The sequence below is a fragment of the Mustela nivalis genome, assembly GCF_964662115.1.
Source record: "Mustela nivalis genome assembly, chromosome: 17".
In the NCBI taxonomy this organism is placed as follows: domain Eukaryota; kingdom Metazoa; phylum Chordata; class Mammalia; order Carnivora; family Mustelidae; genus Mustela; species Mustela nivalis.
In genome coordinates this window covers 1,565,185-1,585,980 of record NC_139036.1, presented here as the reverse complement: position 1 = coordinate 1,585,980, position 20,796 = coordinate 1,565,185, and the positions used below count along the sequence as shown (strand labels likewise).

Here is a 20,796-nt window from a genome sequence, read left to right as displayed (position 1 = left end):
AGAGTACCGGGATGCAGGAAGAACAGGACGGTGATGCCCTCAGGGGGGGCCGGGGAAATTGGCAGAGGAGGACCCCAGAGGACCGACCTGATTTGGGAGAGATGGTGAGTTCCACTTCTGCTCTACTCCCTGCTGCTGACCTTGGGGAGCCTAGCTCCAGGCCTCCCTCGTGGGCCTTGCGAGAGAGCTGGAGACGCCATCAGTCAGGGGCGCAGGGAGCTCAGCCTGGGGGGACACGACCCCTGCCTCCCAGGGAGCAGAACCCTCCAGAGAGGGGCTGCTGGAGGTGAGTGAAGGAGCCAGACCCTTTCCCTCATGAGCCTTCAGGAGGCAGGGGCTTCTTGGGGCTCCGTCAGAGGGGTATGGGATCAAGGACAGAGCCTGCAGGGGGTCTGCAGACTGGGAGCCAGCTGTGTCAGAGTGGTGTTCCCCCCGGGTGCTCTGAGGAGCGCCCCATCAGGAGCATGTGAGATCCCCACACCCGGTTCCTACGCTCTCTGAGGTGCCACCGCCCTTGGCCCAGCCAGCCCCTGAGATCTCTGCCCCAGGGAGAGCCTGGGTTCTCCTTGTGCACCGGGGGGCCAGAGAGCAGGCTGCTGTCATGGGCTGATGCCAGGCGACCCTCGGGACAGGCAGGGCAGGCAGCCAGCTGTTGGACCGCGGGGCCTCCTGCCCTCCTGTGCAGGCTTCTAGCCCGGATCCCACCCTCGCTAGACCCCTCTCTCGGTCCCACCCTCCCTGCCCCTGAGGGACCCCCTGCCTGAGTGCTGGAAACCAGCTTCCTCCGATCCTCCGGGCTCCAGCTACCCCCCAAACCCCACTCCCTGCCCAGCTGCTTGCACTCTAGGCCTCTGTCACCTTCCACACCTGCCCCTCCGCAGCACACGGCCCACCCCCCACAGCCTGTCCCCAACCTGCCTTCGGCCCAAGAGCACTCCCTCCTGGAGCCCTCCCACTTTCTCTGAGCTCCAAGGACTACAAGGATCAGTCAGCCCAGACCCCCACGGGGTCTAAAGGCGACCTTTCGTGGAGGGGCTTCCGGAAAGGGGGAGCAGAAAGCTTTCCTGGGGTGGAGAGACTGGCTACCTCCAAGCCTGGGGAGGATGGCAGGGAGCACAGCCCCCTGGGCAGCTCCAGACAGCTCCCCAGCAGAGCCAGCCGGGTCAGGCCACGGCTGGCTGGCCCTGACCCCCACACCCCCACGCCTCCCCTCCCCTGCCCCCAGCACAGGCACAGCCCTGCAAAGGTCCTGGAGGTTAATCATTCCTGCAAACACAGACACCGGGTGGGCAGGGGGGACACGGGTGCCGTCCTCGCATATCTGCAGGGCTGCCGGGTGGAAAGCGGGCGGCATTGTGGGGGTGGAGGAAGCTGCAGGGTTCCCAAGATGCCAGTGCGGGGGGTAGCTAAGGTCCCCATGCCTAAAATGGGCAGCCCCAGGTTAGATGTTGGCCGCACATTCCCGAGTACAGAGAGCTCTTCTGAAGGCTACCCGGCTGACCCCACCAGGCTGGTCATAAACACCTCTCTTCACAGGAAGGAAACTGAGGCCCGAGGCCATTCGTCGCAGCCAAGTCTGGGCAGGAGCCCAGATCCTCTGCCTGGAGGGAGAAGCAGAAAAGACCCACCAGCCCTGCAGCTGATACACCCCCAGGGGGTCAAACGGCAGCACTGTCTACACCCGCTGAGCCTGGGCTGTGGAATGGGGGGCAGAATGTCTAGGCAGGGAGTGAGCCACTCCGTCAACAGCAGGAATCAAGCAGGCCCGCATGGCCCTTTCAAACTCAGCTTTGAGGGCACAGGAGTCCTTGGGAAGCCAGGAGACGGAACAGGCAGAGCTGTGGCCGGCGCCCTTGTCACATCACACCCACAATAACCCACGAGTATCTCACCCCATTGTCCGCATGGGGAAACTGAGGCTCAAGACACAGAGTGGCTTGCCCACATCACGCGCGGCTAGGAAATGGCAGAGGTGAAGCTGAAGTCCAGGTGTGGGCCAGGCCCTGGCCCCGGCTGCCTCAGGCCTGCACTCAGCCCATCGCCAGGCTCCCTGGCTCCCCTGGGTGTGGGCTGCCCTATGCCAGCCCCTCAGGAGGCAGGAGGAGGCCCAGGTCTGGGGCCCTGAACAAAGCTCGCCAGTATCCAAAGTCCTCCCCTGACATCTAGCAGGAGGCAGGAGGCGGGACAGGGGAGCTACACAGAGAGCACAAGGCTCGGTGAGGGCCACACTCCGGGCAGAGTGGCATCACATGCTGGGCTGGCACCAGCCGCATTACAGCCCAAGCCGGACCCACCCCCCAGCTCAGTGGCTATCACCCTGAAGTCCCCCACCCCCGTCCACACACCCGGAGCCCAGGCCAAAGAGCCGGCTTGCTGAGAAGTGTGGTCAAGGAAGAGGGGGTGCTTGAGAGCCAGCCTGGGCTCCTGTTCTGGCTCGATGCCTTCGCATGCTGTGTGACCTTGGTCTGGGCACCTGCCCTCTCTGAACCTCCACCTGCTCATCAGCAAACTGGAGGTGGTGGTCAGTAGATCTGTTTGAGAGTACCAGGATGACCTCGGTCCCCTACCCCACAGTCTCGGAAGGTCCTCCCAGACCTGAACCAGACTCCAGCCCCCTCCCCTCAAGAGGCCCTGGGACCAGCCCCCACACGTACCAGCAGGATGTCAGCAACCACCGCCCAGTTGCAGGACAGAAGCAGCTCCCCGAGGACCAGGAACACCTGTGGACAAGGACCCCAGTCACCAACACCCCCTGCATTGGCTCTTCCCGCCTGCAGAGAGACGGGGCCGGCGAGATTGGTGGGGGAAGAGAGGCCAAACCCCGTCTGCAGTGCTGGCGGCCTCCAGGGTGGGTCGACCTTCCCATCTGGGCAGGCTGCCAGCCAGGACCCAGAGGACAGGGCTGGGCCCCGAGCCTTGATGAATGGCCCCCAGGCCCAGGCCTTGAAGTCCCACCTGGGGCCCAGCAGGAGGGGCCCAGGACTTCTAGGCCCCGTCCTATACCACCACACCCGCCCTGCCACCTGCCCCACCCCAGGGTCTGCTGGTGACCGGGGCAGGGGGTGGCCACTGTGGCCTGTCTTGCCCAGCCCCCTGAGCCCCCTGCCCCATCCCAGGAGATTAGGACAGCCCTCATTCCACTCACTCAGGAAGAGCTTAATGAAGCAGCAACAAGGGAGTAAAGTCATTTCTCAGAGCTTCCAAGAGCTTATTGCTGGAGCGGAATTAGTCATTCCTGGAGTCACGGGGCTGTGCCCAGGGCAAACCGCGCTCTGGTTCCCGGAGGCCAGCGAACACCCAGGGCAGAGGAAGTGCAGGAGGCTGGCTTGCGCCTCACACCCCAGGCACGTCCACCATTCACCCTCTGGGCCACCTCCATAGGTGAGGGTCATTACACCCAGCTCCCGGGCCTGCACACCAAGCCCCTTTCTGGAGAACCTCACTCCGGACTCTGGCCTTCTGCAAGGGGAAACTGGCAAAGGGGAGTCAGAGGGAAGCCCAGGGTGGGGCGGCCTTGTGGGGAGGTGGCACGGAGCAGAGCCCAGAAGAAGGGGCAGGATTCCCCAGGAGGCAAGCAGCTGGAATATGGACCCCCATGCTGGGAGACCGCCATGCTGGGGGCAGCAGAGCGAGCTCCCTCCGTGCAACCAGCCCCCGTCTCCACCCAGACCGAGGACCTCTGCAGCCCGGAGCTGGGCACCCGTAGACTGGGGATCGGGAAGTCACTGGGGCAGGTCTCAGACCCACATCTCAGCCTCCTGCAGCCACATGAAAGCCAGCCCGCTCTCATGGCCCTCCTTGAGCCACCTGGATGGCCATGCGTCCTGTCCTCACACCCCGCACCCTGGGCAGGGAGCCTGTGTCTCTCCCCGGCTCCCCCATGCCCACAGGACTGAAATATGCCTTCTCCTTCCTCCAGCTGGAGCAGGGTGGAGCCCGACCCCAGAATAGAGCCTGCGGAGAGAGGCTGCGGCCGCAAGCCACCAGGGGTGCCAGGTTTCCTGAGACACACCTGGAAACCGCCCAGCCACCCAACCGCCCAGTGCGGCTTGGCAGGGCAAAGGCCGGGTGGGGAGTGGGAAGCGGCTGCCTCCTGGCCTCGTAATTACACAGGCTCCCCAGGCGCCAGGAGGGCTCGCCCACGAAGGGGCGGCCGCAGCCCCACCTGCCTTGCCCAGGGAACCTGGGAGGTCACCGCTCTCTGGGCCTTGCTTTCCCCGACCCGGAGGGCAGTGGGCTTCCCTCGGCTTGTGCCCCTGTGTCCCCCGTGCGCTGAGTGCAAATGGGGTCTTGGAGCTCAGGGGCTCCCATGGCCGACTCAGACTCAAGTAAACACCCCAGCCAAAGGGCCCCTGTCTGGCCGGCTGTCCAGCCCCAGGACCTCCTGGATGCCCTCCTATGCCCAGAGGGCCCCGGGCGCCTCTCAGCAGCCGGTCCTGAGCTCTGTCTCTCCTCCCGGCTGCCATACCCCGGCACTTACCCTGTGCGGCTGCGCCAGCAGCCAGGACAAACCCCAGTACAGGCTGCCCCCAGCAGCCCGTCGTGCCTGCCTCTCGTCTGGGAAAGCCTGCTGCATGTGGTCACTGGAGCTGGACGTGGGGTGTGGGTCCTCCAGGCTTGCTGTCCACTCTGCTCCCTAACATCGCTCAGATCAGCCCCCTCCTGCTGCGGCTGACCTGCTCCAGGCCTCCCTCTCCTCCTCCCCCGTTCCCAGGCCCCACCATGCCTCCTGACCCTGGCCCCCAAGGGGACTGGCAAAAGGGAAATCTGACCCTGCCCTTGTCCCCTCAGCACCTTGCAGCACCCTGCACCCGACTCATGTTCCCGGGAGAGAGGGCCTGGCAACGCTGCCTGGAGCCCCCCAGCCCCCGGCTTCCCCGTTTCAGACCCAAGACGGCCCCTGTGGCTGGAGCAGCGATGATGTATGTCCCGGCCTTAGTCACCCCGGCCAGAGACACGCGCTCACACCCGTACGCGCCTGCTGTGACTCACGCACACGTTCTCACACACGCTGCAGCCACACGAGTGGGCACAGATGCATGTGTGTGCGAGACCTCACCATGCACACGTTTGCACACATACGTGGACACGCATAACCAGCGACACACAACTCACACCGCAAGCATGCGCTGCGTAGCCAACAGTGATGACTCAGAGCACTGCCGCGTGTGGTGTGTGTCGGCAGACAGCGGTGTCTGTGCCGGGGCCGACCTGCGGGCGAGTGAGCGGGTCCACGTGTGTTCTGGTGGCCTCGCGGACGTGCACACCTGTCCTTGTGCACACACAGGTGGGCGTGGGGAGGGAGCCAGAGGGAAGGCAGAATGCCTGCGGGGAGGGGGTGCTCAGCCCGAAGGCGGGGAGGGGCTGTTGTCCCGCAGTGGCCGTAACTGAGCTCTGAACTGCACGGACCCTAGGCCTCGCCAGGAAGGGGGACGGCAAGCAAGCACCCCCCCATGGGCTCCGAAAACAGGGACAGAGCTCAGACCCGAGCTCCCCCTCCCTCGGACCAGCTCCATGCCCTGTGCGGCTAAGCTGGGCAGGACAGGCCCCAGCACACGCTGGCCGCCAGCAAGCTGCCAGGCCGACTGGCACACTCTGCCCCTCGGCCTGCCAACCGGTAATTGCAGGGACTGGCTTCAGGGCGTGAGGGCCCTGCTCAGTTCCTGGGGGGCCAGCGGCCTGGGAGGCAGGCAGGCAGGGAGCGAGGCCGTGAGCAGGCTGGGTTCTGCCATCCTCCTGGAAGACTCAGCAGACTGCGGCCCTCTAGGTGGGCATTGCTGCCCGTCCAGGAAGAGAAACCTGCTAGATCCTGGTGGGGGGTGAGGCACGGCCCTCAGAGGAAGGGCAGGTGGTCCCTCTTGGTCTCTCCAAGCAGCCCCTGGCAAGGCTGTCTACTCCCGCTCAAGATGCAAGACAACGAAAACCCCCCTAGGACCAGGTTGTTGGACGGCCCCCCAGAGCTGGGGCACCTGCACAGCCCAGCTGCCAGGCCACCCCAGCGGCCAGAGGCTCCTCAGCTGCCCCTGACCACAGCTGTGGTGGCCACACATGGTGGCTGAGCTTGCCAGCTCCTCCCTGTGCCCCGTGGGCAGCGGGCGGGATAGATGCCCCCATCCTGGGTCCTTGCTCTGGAGTCCTCAGGGCTGAGGGGGGTGGCATCCCCTACCAGAGGCTGAGGCCATGGTGACCGCTGAGTGGGCACCTGGAAGTGGGTAGAGACTCTGAGTTTGGATCTCGTTCAGGCTGGAAGGGGCCTTATCCATCGTCTGGGGCAACTCCCGGGCACAGACAGAGAGCTGGATGGTACCACTGACTTCCCTTCCCCCCAGAAGGGAGAAGGAGTGAGTCGGAAACAAATTGTTTTTCACCCAAGAACAAAACCTAATGACACAAACGTGGCATACTGGTAGCGGAAGGAAGAGAGAGACAGATAGTTCTGGAGGGCAGAGCTTCTCCACTCAGCCTCCCCAAAGCCTCCATCTCTGGGGGAGTAGACTGAGTGGGGGTCCTTTGTTCCCACTCCTAGCTGGGCACCAGTGGAGGGGCTGCTGGGGAGAAGCAGGGAGAAGCAGGGAGAAGCGGAGAAGGTGAGTGACGACCCCGTTACGGAGTCTGTTCAAGGCCAGGGAGCTCAATGGGAAGGTAGGTAGAAGGACTCTGCGCACCAGAGCTTTGATCTACCTCCCAGAGGGCCGCTGGGGCCAGGCATCAAACGAGGATTCCCGATGCCTTACCAGAACCCCAGGGAAGCCTGGGACCTGACCGGAACCTGACCGGAACCCCAGAGAAGCCTGGGAGAGCCACTCCGAGGGGTCAGAGCAAGCTCAGCATCACAGCAGAGCCCACGCCCAGGCTCGGCACAGAGGACAGAGAGGAATGAGACCGGGACTCCCTTATCAATGGACCCGGCTGGCGCCTTCCCAGCCCACACATTTGAAGGCGTGAATGGCCGGGAGACAGAGGCCCACGCAGCAAGCACCAGCAGCCAGGAACCAAGGCCCAAGGCCCATGACACACAAGGGTCTGAGAGCTGCCAATGACCACCCCGTGAACCTGGGCGTGGGTCCCTGCCCCGTTGGGCCTTCAGATAACACCATGGACCTTGGGCCAGCACCCACCTCAGCCTGGGGGAGACCGTGAAGCGGAGGGCCCCGCCGGGTCTGGCCCAGCACCTAACCCCAGAGGCTTGGAGACAGCACGTGTATTGTCTTAAACGGCTGAGTTCGGGGGTGATTTGCTACACAACACAAGATAACTCATTCGCTGACTGGGACACTGAATTTCAAGAACAAATAATGAAATCTTCAGGTATCCAGCTGGGAAAAAGAAACAACATGTAGGATTTTTTTTAAACATTAGGGTAACAAGGGGCACCTGGGTGGCTCTGTCGGCTGAGTCTGACTCCTGGTTTGGGCTCAGGTCGTCTTGTGGGTCGTGAGATGGAGCCCGCGGGGGGCTCCGTGCTCAGTGGTGTCTGCTTGAGATTCTCTCCCCTGCCCCTCCCCCACTAACGCTTACGCTCTCTCTTAAATGAATAAAATCTTTTTAAAAATTTAGGCTAACTTTATCCTCCGCAGCAATAATTGAGCCAAAACACAAGAAAGAATGTAAAGCGACAGAGAAGGAAACTGATCCAAGGGTCAGTTAGAGCCAGTCGGTGCTGCTCAAGGAAGAGTCGACGAGAACACGGCCTCACAGACAGACCCAAGCAGCAGTCTCTCCGGTACAGACCACCTCAACCCCGAAACCATCAGGTAGGAGTCGAACTCGAGAGAAAACCAGGAACGGACATTGCTGGACGTTGAGCCCACTCAGCGAGGGATTCCCCCAAATGATGGTGAGGGTCATGCCTGGAGTGTGGGGGTTGTACTCCAGAAAAAGCGAAAATGATCACAGAACACGAACCGGGAGCTCGGGAGGGAAGACGGGTGGTGGACGCGAAGGCAGGTGTCCTCTCCCAACGCTGGGATGCACCAGTTAGTCCAGAATCTTAAAAGTCATTTGAACTTGAACAATCCCTTCTACTTTGCTTCAACTTCCTCAGGAAAATTCAGGTAAGTTTACTAAACAGATGAGTCCATTTCCAGGAAATATCTAGCATGAACAGATCGCTGGGGATGGAAAGTCGACTGGGGTACCCGGGCTGGGGGAGGGACAGCTTGGCAAACGGGGAGGGACAGATTAACAGACACGAACCTTCCTTTCTGGGGTGGTGAAAGTGTTCCAAGCTAGATGTGACAATCGCTCAGCTCTGAATGCACCGGAGCCGGTGAAGGCCCGGTGAGGGCGGACGGGCCACAAATTCCTTCTCAGTCTGTCTGGTGTTGAAATTACCCTCCTACATGCCCCGATTTAACAAAATACCGAGGGAAACATGAACGGGCATGCGTGCGTCTGCAGAAACATGGGGAGTGACGGTTCTCTAGCCGACGAACAGGGCCCAGATGCTGAGCGGAGACAATTCTGGGGACAAGAACGTGGGTCCCTGCTACGTTCCTCGCTGTGCTTTCCTGCATTGCCGTTCGTGTTTCAAGCTCCCCGAGAAGGAAGACAGGAATGGGTGCGGTGGGGTGGGCTGAGTTGTCCGCCCCACTCCGGACCTGGCGGTGGAGCGGGGGAGCATCCTTGGCCCGGCCTGGCGCGCTCAGAGTCCCGCGTGGCCTCCCACTCCGTGCACGCGCCCCCCTCGCCGCCCGCTCAGCCTCGCGGTGGCACCTGACTGCCAACACCTCCCTCCTGAGGCTCAGACTCATGCCTGGTTGTCTGCAGCGAATGTCCGAGGAGGCATCTCGAATTTTACACGTCGAAACTCGAATTTGTAATCCCACCCTGTCGGAAACAAAGCTCTACACTTCCCTCGATGTCCCGGGTCGGCCTCTGACGGCGCGCAGCCCGCCAGGGTCACCCTGATCCTCCCCCCGCCCCCCGATTCCCAAGGCACAAGGAAATCCTGTTGATTCTACTTCCAAAACATACCAGAATCCAACCTCGTCTCCACACGTCCTCACCCCACCCCGGGCCCGCGCCATGGCCAGACCGTGCCTGTCTTACCCACAAGCCTCCTGCCTGTTTTCCCTGTTTCTGACTTTGTCCATTCTCATTCTACCGACAATGTGGCCTCCAGGGAGACCCCATCAAATCCCGAGGAAGTCAGTGGCCACCACGTAATCGTGCTTCTTGGTGCCCACACCCTGCCAGTCACAGTGAACCACACCAGCCTGCGCCTTGCTCCCACCGATGAGCTATGGACAGCAGCGGTGCCTCTCCCGGCTGGACCTCAGGAGCTGCGGCAGCCTCCGTCTGCCCCTCCCTGGAGCGCTGGCCTGAGACGGTCCCGCAGGAAGGCAGTCTACACAGCAGAGGACACGTCCACTTGCAGAAGGCAGGAGCCCCCGCTCAGAGACAGACAGGAGAGAAACAGACGTTCCAGCCCACCCGTCTTCCAGGCCCAGGCAGCCACGCAAGGGAGGGCAGGTGGAAGCCGCCAAGACACCGAAGCATAAGAAGTAACAAATCACTGTTTCGGGGGTGACTTGTTCCGCGGCAACAGGTCCCAGCTACAAGCCCACGAGACAGACCAGTGCGTGACTGGGCAGTGACTCCCCGGGTCTCCCAAAACTTGAGGCCACGGTCGTCCACGGACAGGGTTCTGCACCCACGGCCACTACCTCTGACCTTATGTCCTCTGCTGTTCCCCCGCTTGCCCCTTCCAACCACATTCCTTAAACCCACTGGCCACGATTTCCCCCGAGGACCCCTTCGCCAGCGGCTCCCTCCCCACTGCACCCTGACATCCGCCCGGCCCCATCCCTCGGTCTGCCAGTGAGTGTCACCATCTCGGCAAGTCCTCGCGGACCACCTGGCCCGGCCCCAGTCCCTCCCCTGTCCTCCTTCCCTGCTCGGTCGTCCTCCACAGAACACATCCCCACCTAGTGTACCACTTACTGCACGTTTAATGTGCTACCTACATGTTTTTGCCTGTTTTGTTCAGCTCACACTGGAGATCTCCAGGGCCTGAGACCATGCCTGGCACGCAGGAGGGGCTTGGGGAGTGTCTGGTGAGTGAGTGTTTCTGCTCGTTCCCAGCCATCTTGCCCTGCTGAGCTCTGCGCCGTGAGCCCCTCGGGGACCTGCAGGGGCGGGAGGCTGAAGACCCCACGCCAGTTTCCCACCTGTGAGGCCAGAGGAGCAGGTGGGACTAGGATGGGTGGCCCACACCTGTGGGGTTTCAGAGCTGCGCACCCAGAGGACCCCAGGTAGTTACCCTGAGACGGCCACTGAACATGTCCCCTGCTCTGTCAGCAGCCCCATCAAAAGACTGACTCTCCCCTTGATTCTGAGCAAGCAGCCGTGGCCCCAGCGAAATGCACAATGTGGACAAAGTGTTGCTGTGGGACTTTCCAGGGTGGGTCAGAAGGCAGCATGGCGTCACCAGGCCCTCACGGGATGCCGGACCTTGGGGGCCGGCCAGCCACCGTGTTGTGAGGAAGCCCCGGCCGGCCACATGCGGAGGACCCAGGCGGCTGGTCCAACTCCCAACCCTGCCCCATGCTGCCCCGTTCACCTCAAGAGGGAAAAAGATAGGTTATCCCCACCACAACCCACCCAGACTGCAGACTTATGAGCAAAACAAGTGTTTCTGTTGTTTTAAACCGCTGGGTTTCCTCGCGTGCCCCTGGTGACTGGCGTGGGCTCGGAAGTTCATCGAGCTCCTCGGGAAATCCAAGAGGTCAGGATGGGCAACCCACGTTACAGAGAACTGGGGCTCAGCAAAGGCCAGCCCTCACCCCAGCTCACACAGCTGGCGATGCGGTCACGGGAACACCGTGCGTCTGTCCCTGAAGGCTCAGTGCCCACGGGCTCCCGTCCCCTGACCCCTGCCCCTCCGTCTGGACCACGAAGCCCGAGGAGGCATGGCCGACTTTCAGGCCGTCCTCCAGCCACAGTGGTGGCAATGCTGGCGACGGTGAACCCCTTCTCCTCCGAAGGGCAGGAGCTCTGGGAAAGCGGCCAGGGAAGGGGGTGTGAGCCAAGACCTGCTGTGCGTGTCTGGATCCTCATTAGCAGCCGCGAAGTCCACTTCCCCTGCCAAGGGGCCGGGGCAGAGGGGCGAGAGGCAAGGCTCTGCGGAGGTGGGCTCCGGCCATGGGCCCCCCGTGAAGGTCCCGAACCAGACATCATGAGCTCAGAGACCCTCTCTCCCCGGAAACCCAGCACAACGTTGCCTGGATCCGTCCTCGCTGAGCAGCGGGCCAGACGCTCTCCTCAGCCGTGCACACCCGTGTCAGGCCCATCCGGCACGACGGTGTGGGCACACAGAGACGCACACACACGAGGCCACGTGTGTCCACACACACGTCTACAGACCAGAATATGTCCGTCCTGCAACGCACGCTCACATGTGCACACGTGCCCGTATTTCCACACGCCCTTCCCAGGAAGCCGGCTCTGTCTCCCTGGACGGTCGGAGACGATGCAGGAAAAATTGTCTGGTTCCTGGGAGCTGGGAAGTGAAGGGACGTACGCCCATGGACGGATGGATGGAAGAGACGCAAGTGACTCTTCTTCTGAACACAAGGCGATCCCTCAGCCGTCTTTAGACACCCTTTCTGACACGGACGCCGGACATCCCCCAAACCTGCTGACAGGCCTTCTGGTGGGCCGCAGACTGTCCCTGCCCATTAAGGTTTTAGGGGTGACATGATGTCTAACTCTCCATCAGCACCACCCTTGGGACGCCCGTCCCCAGCCGCTGCCTCCTCCAAACCCAGCACACCTGCCCACAGCTCTCTCCCAGGAGGTGAGTCCCTGCCCCTCCTCATCATCCCACACCCCCCATGCTCCCCCCAGAGTCATCAGGGAATTTCTCCAAGGTTCCTTGGGACCACGGACTTCTCCTGCCTCCGCGGGGCTGCTGTGGCCCACGCCTTGCCACCTCGCTGGATCAGGGCATTGGTCTAGCGCTGCCCACGCCATGTCCAGAAAAGCCAGACTGATCTTTACTAAATGTGGGCCGATAACAGAACAACAACAGAGAAAATCACTAAAACCAAAGGGGGCAGCAAACGGATCCTGACCGGAAAGAAAGGACAGACACGTGTCACTAAAACCAGGAGGGAGAGGCGCACGCCTGCCGACCTCACGGACACCTCAGGTCTGGAAGGGGTTACCACGGACACGTCAGACACCGACACAAAGGTACAAACACTTAGAAAGCCGCCAACTATCGAGAATGACAAAGATGTAAAAAACCTTAATGGATCTGTCCCGAGCAGACGCCAAGTCAGTCATCAGGAGACTTGCCACCAGCAACAGCCCAGACCTGATGGCTTCACTGGTGACTCCTGACAATGTCTAAAGATGAATTAATGTAATCGTTCCCAAACTCTTCCCGAAGATGGACTTGCTGGGGCTTTCCACAGGGTCGACCCCTGATGCCAGCACCACGAATCACGAGGATGCTGCAGGCCACTGTCCCTCGTGAACACAGACGAGGTCCCAGCCACACGGCCACGAGCCCATGTCAGCGGCACCAGCCTGTGACGGTAACACAACCAAGTCCATACCAGGAAGACAAGATGGGCTACCATGCAACAGTGGTGAGTGCCCCATATCGATAAAGGAGAAGCCACCCAGTCACCTGGACAGACCCCCCCCCCGCCCCGCCCCATGCAAAAGCCCCTCACTCCCAGTCAAAGCTGGTCCCGCTCGACGCATGCAGGCCCCATGTGACCCCGTCCTCCTGTCCTCCTGTTCGTCCCGCCACACTGAGCAGAGGGTCCTCGTGGTTCCTCAGGCCCAGCAGGTGCGCGGCTGCCTCAGGACCCTAATGACCCCCTAGCCCCCCTTCACGTCCTGCAGGAGGCCTTAGGTCCTCAGCCAGCACGGCCTCCAGGGGAGCCCGCCCCCGACGCTCCCGTCTTCCTTATCGAAGCATGTGCCCTCGGAAATACTGCGACATGCGCTCATGTGACTCACCTGCCCGCTGCCTCCCTCAGGGGGGACGTAACCCCCAGTGGCCGCGCTGCTTTCGTGTCACCCGCCGCCTTGACTGCGGCACTGAAACCAGCACGCCCCTCACACGTGTTTGTTGAGTGAATGAATGATGTGAATTCCTGCTGCTGTGTCCCACGCCCAGCACTGAGGAGGATGGGAACCGCCCTGGGTCCCCCGGGGCTGGGAGAGGGGTCAGAGCCTGAGCAAGAGACGCTGAGAGCCCCGGGAGTGGAGCGAGGGTGGGGCCCGGTGGTCAGCAGAGGCTCCGTGGATGGATGGGGCAGGGAGGGAGCCACCAGGGGCCTGCAGGGGGGACGGGGCCGCGAAGGCCATCCAGGAGTCCACTGGGGGCTTTGGGAGCCGGCAGGAGGAGCTGGACCCGGTTCCAGAGGCCCCAGGGAGCCCGGGAAGGTCCACGGTGTCCCTGGTCATGTGGGGAAAAGAGACCGTGATAGGGGAGCAGGGAGGCCAGCGGCCCAGGAAGGCGGCTCCTGGCACAGGGCCCGGAGAAAGACAGAAGGCATGTGTCGTGCCAGGCAGAGGGTACCGGCAGAAGAGTGCAGGCCCGGACGTGTGAGGGTTCTGTGACCGGCGCCGGGCGGGCGGGCAGGACCCGGGTCATGAGCCAGAACATCCATCAGACGGAAGCATGGAGACGGCCTCTTCTCAGGAGGTCCAGAAGGTTCCGCTCTCCTCCTGGAAGGCTGGAGCCAGGCCTAGGGGGGCTTATGCTGTTGGTACCACGGCCAGGCCTGAGCACGAGCCCCAGAAAGGAGCAGCATCCCGGCACCCGAGGGAGGAGGGACTCATCCCAGGCCTGCCCGCCGTCCTGCCCTGCAGCCCCTCACCCCCGTGCCAGGCATTGAGAATCTCTCCCGCTGGCCCTGTCAGCCAGAGCACAGTTTCATCTCCAGACGAGCCGTCCAGCTCTGGAGAGGTGCCAGGCTGCAGAGGGCAAGACAGCTGTGTCCCCTGAACACAGCCAAGGAGCAGTCTCCAGAGCCAGCCAGGACCACGGCAGAAGCGGGCCTGGCAGGGGTCCGGGCCCCCGCCGCTGCCGGAACAGGCCTGTAGTGGGCCTCCATCTGCCTTCAAGGTCGGGCCCACGCGGCCCCCGCCAGCCGGGATGCTGGTCCCACTCGGGCTCCCGCTCCCTCAGCCAGGACGCCGCCAGTGCCCGTCCAGGCTCTGCTCCTCCCCTCAGGGACCACAAGATCAGTACAGCGTCTGCGAGCTGAGTCTCCACCTCCTCTGTCCCACGGTCTGTGCTGCTGTCTCTGGGCCTCTGTCTTCCAATCTGTGAGCGGCGGGGAGAAGCCCTTCCCCACAAGGCGCTGTGAGGGCCACGTGCAGGCACGCGCAGAACACGAGCCGGTGGGACCTGTCTGTTCGCCAGGGTCTCAGCCAAAGCCCACCCACGGCTGGACACGGGTGAGCAGCGCCCACACTGAGAGACGCGCCAGCCCCCGCGACAGGCTTGGGGAGGAGCGTGCTGTCCCCCTCCCCACCCCGGGCGCTGCAGGGCGTTCATCTGAGGAGTGAGGACGCGGGTGAAGGGCTCTGGGTGGCCCAACCACAGTCAGAGGACGCCAGCAACACGCCCACCCTCCCGCGCCAGACAGCACCGCGAGGACACCCCAGCTCATCGCCCGGGAGCATCGGGATGACAGGGCGCGGCACGTCCTGAGTGTAGGCAGGGGTCGGACAGATGCCTCGGAGGGGAGACAGGCCTGAGGGTCCCAAGAGGGGAGCCCTGCAGGGTCCAGGCAGGAGCGGCCAGAAGGGAGGCCACCTTGGAAACAAGCAGGGGGAAGCCGTGCCAAGACAGAGGCAACAGTGTCACCTGCACCGAGAACCAAATGATGCAAATAGCAGGGCTCCAAGACCCACAAGGGGCCCCTGTGCACAGAGCCAGCGGCATCTGGGCCCCAGCAGAGCAACCCCAGACTCCGGGAATCCTGCCCCAACCAAGCCAGCCGCAGCTCCGTCTTGCCCCAGTGCGGGGCTCTGGGCCTGGACACAGAGTATGCAGACGCGGAACCAAAGCTGTGGTTGAAATGGGACCTGGCTTTTCCAGGGCACGAGGGTAACAGGAAAAGCGATGAGATCTGGCTGTGGGATCTGGCCATGGGCTGTGATTTGCCTTCCGAGTCCAGCCTGCTCAGGGGCATCTGTGTCTGTGGTGGGGACCCCAGGGCCTTGGGACAGGAGGAGAGGGGAAGGGGAGCCCATCTGGCGGGGGCAGAATCATAGGTCCCTTCCCACTGGGTGGGACCATCAGGGCTGGGGGATGGGGAGCCATGTGTTGGGGGTGCACACAGCTCCCCAACACACCGCAGTGCCCAGTGGACCCACACATGTGCTGAGCCCAAGAATGAGCGTAGGACGGTCCGCAAAGGCTCTTGGAGAAGCCATTGCACAAGGCATGGCGGATGAGCAGTGTCCAGGATGCCCAGGAGGGGCAGTGCCCTGGCAGAGGCCGGGAGGCGTGAGCGGTGTGAAGCAGTGACAGGAACATGGGTTAGTGTCAGACCATCCCACAAGGGCGCTGGCCTCGGCCACAGCCCCCCTCACACCCTCTGTGTCCTCGAGCTCCCAGCGTATCGGAGCCGTCAGTCCCGCTCTCTCCAACCAGAGCATTAACCAGGTCAGAGGACAAGCCTTAGAGTCAGGGCCGCTCAGGCTCGAAGCCCAGCTCTGCTCCTTCCCAGCTGTGCTGCTCTTGGTAAACCTCCGTTTACCCGTCTGTGAAATGGGGGTACCAGAGGCTCCCTGGGCGGCTTCAGAGGTGGAGACTGGGCACGGAAGGAGCCCACGTGAACAGGGGTGACCCACTCCCCATGCCCCGCACCGTGCCAGGGGCTCTCACTTACGTAGGAGGCCAGGAGAGTGACCCGGGCCAGGATGAGAGCCAGGAAGAGGCAGAGGGCAGCGGCAAGCAGGCTGCAGGCGCAGATGAGGGGCTCGGCCCGCGGGTTGACTTTCTTGTACCTCCTCGCAGCCTCTGCTCCCAGGACAACCCCAATGATGCCGGTCACCACAGTGAGTATCCCAAAAATCAGGCTGAGGACAAAGAATAGAGCAGGGTCCGTGAGCCAGGCGGGGTTGGCCCTGTCCTGGGGCTCGGCCCCCAGTGCAGGACCGGGTACCTATGGTGAATGTGGCTGTGGACCCCTCCCTCTCCCTCCAAACCAAGGCTCCAGGGTCCTCAGGGTCCTGATCAGGGGCCCATATACTCCCCCTCCCCCATCCCCATTCCTGCCTCATCGTGGGGATCTCACCAGCCATGGGGGCGACCGGCCCACCACCCCCACCTCCGGGGAGCTTCTCCGACCACCCCCCATCCCGAAGCTCCCCCTTCAGAAATCTCAGCTGCCCCACTCTGGCCCCAAGCAGCTCGCCTTCTCACTCCGCACACAGTTGGGAATGGAGGCACGGGAATGTTTATTTGTTGAGCTCCTAGGATACACCTGGCCCTCATCAAGCTTTGCACACACCCTCCCGAACCCCACTGTTCCACGCGGCCTTGGCAGAGCTCTCGAGCTGCCCCCGCCTGCCACACTCCCTTTCCTACCCACTCCCCCCTCCAGCTGCACTTGGCTCCCCGGCACCCGCCCAGGGAGAGCCGGCCCTCCAGAACAGACCCCACAGGTCCCCAGAGCGTGTGTTCCAAAATACAGATCTCCCAACCCCCACTGGAAACCATCCACCGGCTCTCAGACACCCACCGGATTCGTGCCAGCCCACGTGACGCACGTGGCCCTTCCTTCATGGTCTCATCCTAGTTGACCTCAACCCTGTGCCCCTAGCTCCAACCTCTTCTGCCCCCAGGCGAGTTTCTGTCCCCACTTCAGACTTTTACTCCTCCATCGGGTTAAAGCCTCTGCCTTCGACTCTGGTCATGATCTCAGGGTCCTGGGATCAAGCCCCGCATCGGGCTCTCTACTCAGTGGGGAGCCTGCTTCCCCCTCTCTCTCTGCCTGCCTTTCTGCCTACTTGTGATCGCTGTCAAATAAATAAATAAATCTTAAAAAAAAAAAAAAGTCCTGCAAGTTCTATGCTGACCCTCTGCACAACAGGCCTGGTGAAGCAGCAGTCCGGCTCCTACTTCGGTGCCCCAGGGGTGGGGAGTTCACTACCCCCACACAGCCCCTTCCCTGTGCACCAGCTCTGAGTGGCGGGAGTCCTCCCAGGGCCGGAGCTGGAATCCTGTGTCCTGGAGCTTCCTGCCCTTCTGCGTCCTCACCCTGGGGTGACCCCAACCACGGAGTGGGGACTAACAGCTGAGGTGGGTGTGGAACCCCAGCACTGGGACCTTCTACCTGCTCTGTGATGGGCTGAATGGTGCCCCCCACAATGGCTAGGTCCTAACCTCCAGAACCGTGCAACACAGACTTCAGCGCAAAACAGACTTTGTCTATGGGATTCCGTTAAGCATTCTGAGATGGGGGATTATTCTCCATGTTCGAGGGTCCCTACAGGCCACCGCCAGCATCTCTGTAAGAGGGAAGCTCAAGGAGACTTGAGACACAGAGGACAAGGCAACAGGACCACGGCCGCAGAGACTGTGGATGCGGCCACATGCCGGGGCACACCAGCAGCCCCCAAAGGAGAAGAGGCAGGAGGACTGCCCCCTGAAGCCTTGGAGGGGGTGTAGTCTCTCAGAGCTCCACTCTGGCCCCGTGAAACCCCTCTGGAGGCCCAGCCTTGGGACCTTGGAGAACAATTCTTTTGCTCTAAGCACCACACCTGTGCCACTTGCCACTGGGGCCTAGGACATCGCTGGCCACACAGGGTCCATGGAGGAGCCCAGTCGGAGGACGAGGCCAGCGCTGAGAAAGGGGAGCTGACTTACCCCAGGATGCAGAGCCAGAGAGTGTCAGACAAGAACATGAGTTCTACCTGTCCCCCCGCAATGTGTCCGGGCCGCTGCAGGACCCCCGACGTGTCCAGGCTGCTGTGGGACTTTGAGGGCCCCGCCTGTGTCCCCGGGAGAGAACAAGCTAGCGGTAGAGCCGAGACCAACAGCACAATCTCGCAGGCTGCCTTCCTGCGCTCTGTCCCTGAGGCTTCCGCAGGAGCACCTGCCCTGTCCCGGGCCACGACGTTCAAGTCCCCAGCAGTCACGGAAGGCTCTGGCGGCTCCAGGATGCGGCACTGGGAGCACCGGCCCCAGAGTCAGACGGGTCTGAGGCTGGGTCTGCAGCCTGGATGGCTCATTAACCTTTCTGACCTCCCATCTTCTCGCTCCATAACACGGAGCAACAGGTTTTGCCATAAACACTCAGAGGGTCTTCCAGGTAAATGCTCCCCATTCCTGCTTGAACTAATGAAGAGGCTTAAGAAGTAACGACGGGAAAAGGGAAGGGAGCTCCGGGCGGGCCAGCCAGGCCAAGGCACAGACACGAAGGAGGCATGCAGCATTCTAGAAATCACGTGAGCTCCTTCCAGGCTCCAGTGGGGGAGATGGAGACAGAGTGGAGGCCGGGGACAAGGAGGGGGACACGGGTGTCAGGGGGCTACATACCATGTCCCTGAGCCTCAAGGAGCTCAGCCCCTGGGTACTGAGAAGCCAAGCAGAGATGAGGAGGAGGAGGAGAAAGGGAGTAACGGGGGCCTGGGGCTGAGCTGGAGAGATGCTGGCCTGGGCACAGCGCAGGACAAGGTGGGGACAGGAGGACGCTGCCCTCCGGGTGGCTTTTTCCCCCACCCCAACATTCTGGCAGCTTTCCTGGGACTCTTGGGGCCCCAGATGAGGCAAAGAACACGAGTCAGTGCACGTGCAAACTTCCCAGCCCCGAAAGGGATGCAGCATCCCCGGACCTCGATTTGCCATCTGTGAACGGGGAAGGCCTCACACCGCAGGTCCCACCATCCCGCAGGCCCCTCAGAAGCCTCACTCCCATACCAAGTGCCTCCCAGACCCCCATAGCAGCCCAAGAGCAGGAGAACTGGGGCCCAGAGGGGACGAGGCTCCTCTCCTGTGGCCCCCCAGAGCCCTAGGACCTCAGCCGGAGCAGATCCGGGCCTGCCGTGCCGCCAAGGTCCCAAGTCCTGGTTTCTGCACAGAGACACTGATCTCGGGGGCTCAGAGCGGCCAGAGCACTTGCCCGCCAGGAGCCCCCTAACCTGGGCGGCGCCCGGGACTCCCGGAGGCCCCTCACCTGTCCTGGCTATTGCACGGATCCTGGAGGCAGGGAGGCTGCAGTCCATGCACCACACGGGCCTCAAACAGAAACTTGGGGGCCCAGAAGCCCAGGGCTCCAGTCACAAAGGTTATGGCCGTCACCCCAAGGGTCGACCACACAAAACTCCAGCTGCAAGAGAAAGTGCCCTGGCTGAGACCCCTGGGAGAGGGCCAGGGCTTCGGGCTGGCTGCCCCTGTCATGCGCCGCCCCATCCCGGGGGCACTCTGGCCCCCCAGGTGCTCCGGATTCTCATGGCGTCACCCACGAGCCCTGCACTCCCCCCTCCACACGTTCCTTCTCACTGGCCCTTCCTCCCCGATCTCTGTGGGACCAGCTCTCCCCCTCCCAGATGGCCCCAAGCCAAGATCACATTCTCCAGGAAGCTGTCCCCGCTGCCCCCACCTTCCTCCAAGTGCCCTCCACCGGCCGCATGGCTCCGTATCAAAGAGAGCTGGTCCCGTCCGCGCCCCACATTCCAGTAAATCAGGAGGCTTGGGAGTGCGGTTGACTCCTGTCTGCCTCCCCGCCCATGCCTGGAACATGGATGGACGCACTCCCACGAGGCCTGCAGAGGTGAGTGATGAACTCCCCGCATCACCATCTCCCCCCCCCCCCCCCCGCAGCCCTGGGAGAATCACATCCATTGAATAAAGGAAGGGAGTAATGTTCCAAGTCTCGGGTCACTCGGGGATAAGGCAGCGACCGAGCCAGCATCCAGGCTCACACCACCTCCTTCCCAGCCCCTACGGTCCCATGGCAGGGCGAGAAGGGGGCCTCCAAGTGAGGGAGGGGTGTGTCCATTGGTGAGCTCAGAGGAGGGAGAAGGCTGTGAGCCTTGGGGCTCCCTGGAGGCCAGGCGGGGCAGGGCGGGGCTGCTGGGCAGACCGGGGTTTTCAGTGACGCGAAGGGAAGAGCGGGGACACTCACTTTCTCCCCAGGTACCTGACATCCTCACACCAGCTGCTCCTTGGGTCCCCCACGGCCGCCTCTTCCTGCTTCTCAGCAGCTCCCCTGGGTGGGTCTGGAACCAGCACGATAAGCAGGATCAAGGCCACGGCTTCCAGGCAAGGCATGACCTGGGCATGGGAGGGCCCGGAAAGCTCAGGACCACACAAACATGCCCGGGACCCTGGAGCTCCTGCCGGTGACGAGCCACGTGGCCCAGGGTCTGGGGGGCTTTGCGCCCTGGGGGCGGGGCAGGGGTCTCACTTCTTGGCTGCTGGATATACGGAAAGCTCGACATCTCCTCAGCCCTAGGAGCACAACCTCTCCGCGGAGTAGTGTCCCCTTAGGACTCCCTTTAATGTGTCCAGTAGACACGACTCCCTCGGGGCTCATGAGCCTGACCAGGGGGACTCACCACCTGCACCCGCCAGGTATGTTCTGCCCCAAGCTGTTCCCATCCTTGGCTGTCCCTCCCGGAGACCCCACGATGCAGCATGTACGGCCCCCACCCACATTACAAGCCGCTTGCTTGAGCTCACACCGCTAGCAAACCCAGCAGCCAGCATCTGAACCCAGGGCCATGACCTCCACAGCCATGTTCCATCGGATGTCTGAAGCTGCCAAGGTCTGATCCCTCCCATGGCGCCAGCAACCATGCCAAGTGGCT

General features: G+C 62.5%; 2 protein-coding genes across 25 annotated transcripts in view; one reads left to right on the top strand and one right to left on the bottom strand.

Annotated features, from left to right (window-relative positions):
- Window positions 1-20,796, top strand: part of MYBBP1A (MYB binding protein 1a) — a 155,898-nt gene that overhangs the window by 52,958 nt on the left and 82,144 nt on the right. The window lies entirely within an intron of this gene.
- Window positions 1-20,796, bottom strand: part of SPNS3 (SPNS lysolipid transporter 3, sphingosine-1-phosphate (putative)) — a 34,935-nt gene that overhangs the window by 4,770 nt on the left and 9,369 nt on the right. For 6 of the 24 annotated variants that reach the window (XM_082707793.1, XM_082707776.1, XM_082707779.1 and 3 more), the window contains 4 exons: window positions 20,112-20,260; window positions 19,161-19,313; window positions 15,870-16,059; window positions 2,655-2,720 (listed from right to left, as the gene is read on the bottom strand). In XM_082707793.1, the coding sequence (XP_082563919.1) occupies window positions 2,655-2,720; window positions 15,870-16,059; window positions 19,161-19,313; window positions 20,112-20,260 (558 nt within the window). Of the gene's footprint in view, window positions 1-2,654; window positions 2,721-15,869; window positions 16,060-19,160; window positions 19,314-19,586; window positions 19,750-20,111; window positions 20,261-20,796 lie in introns of all 24 variants that reach the window. The other 18 variants (XM_082707777.1, XM_082707775.1, XM_082707791.1 and 15 more) reach the window with 5 other exon arrangements.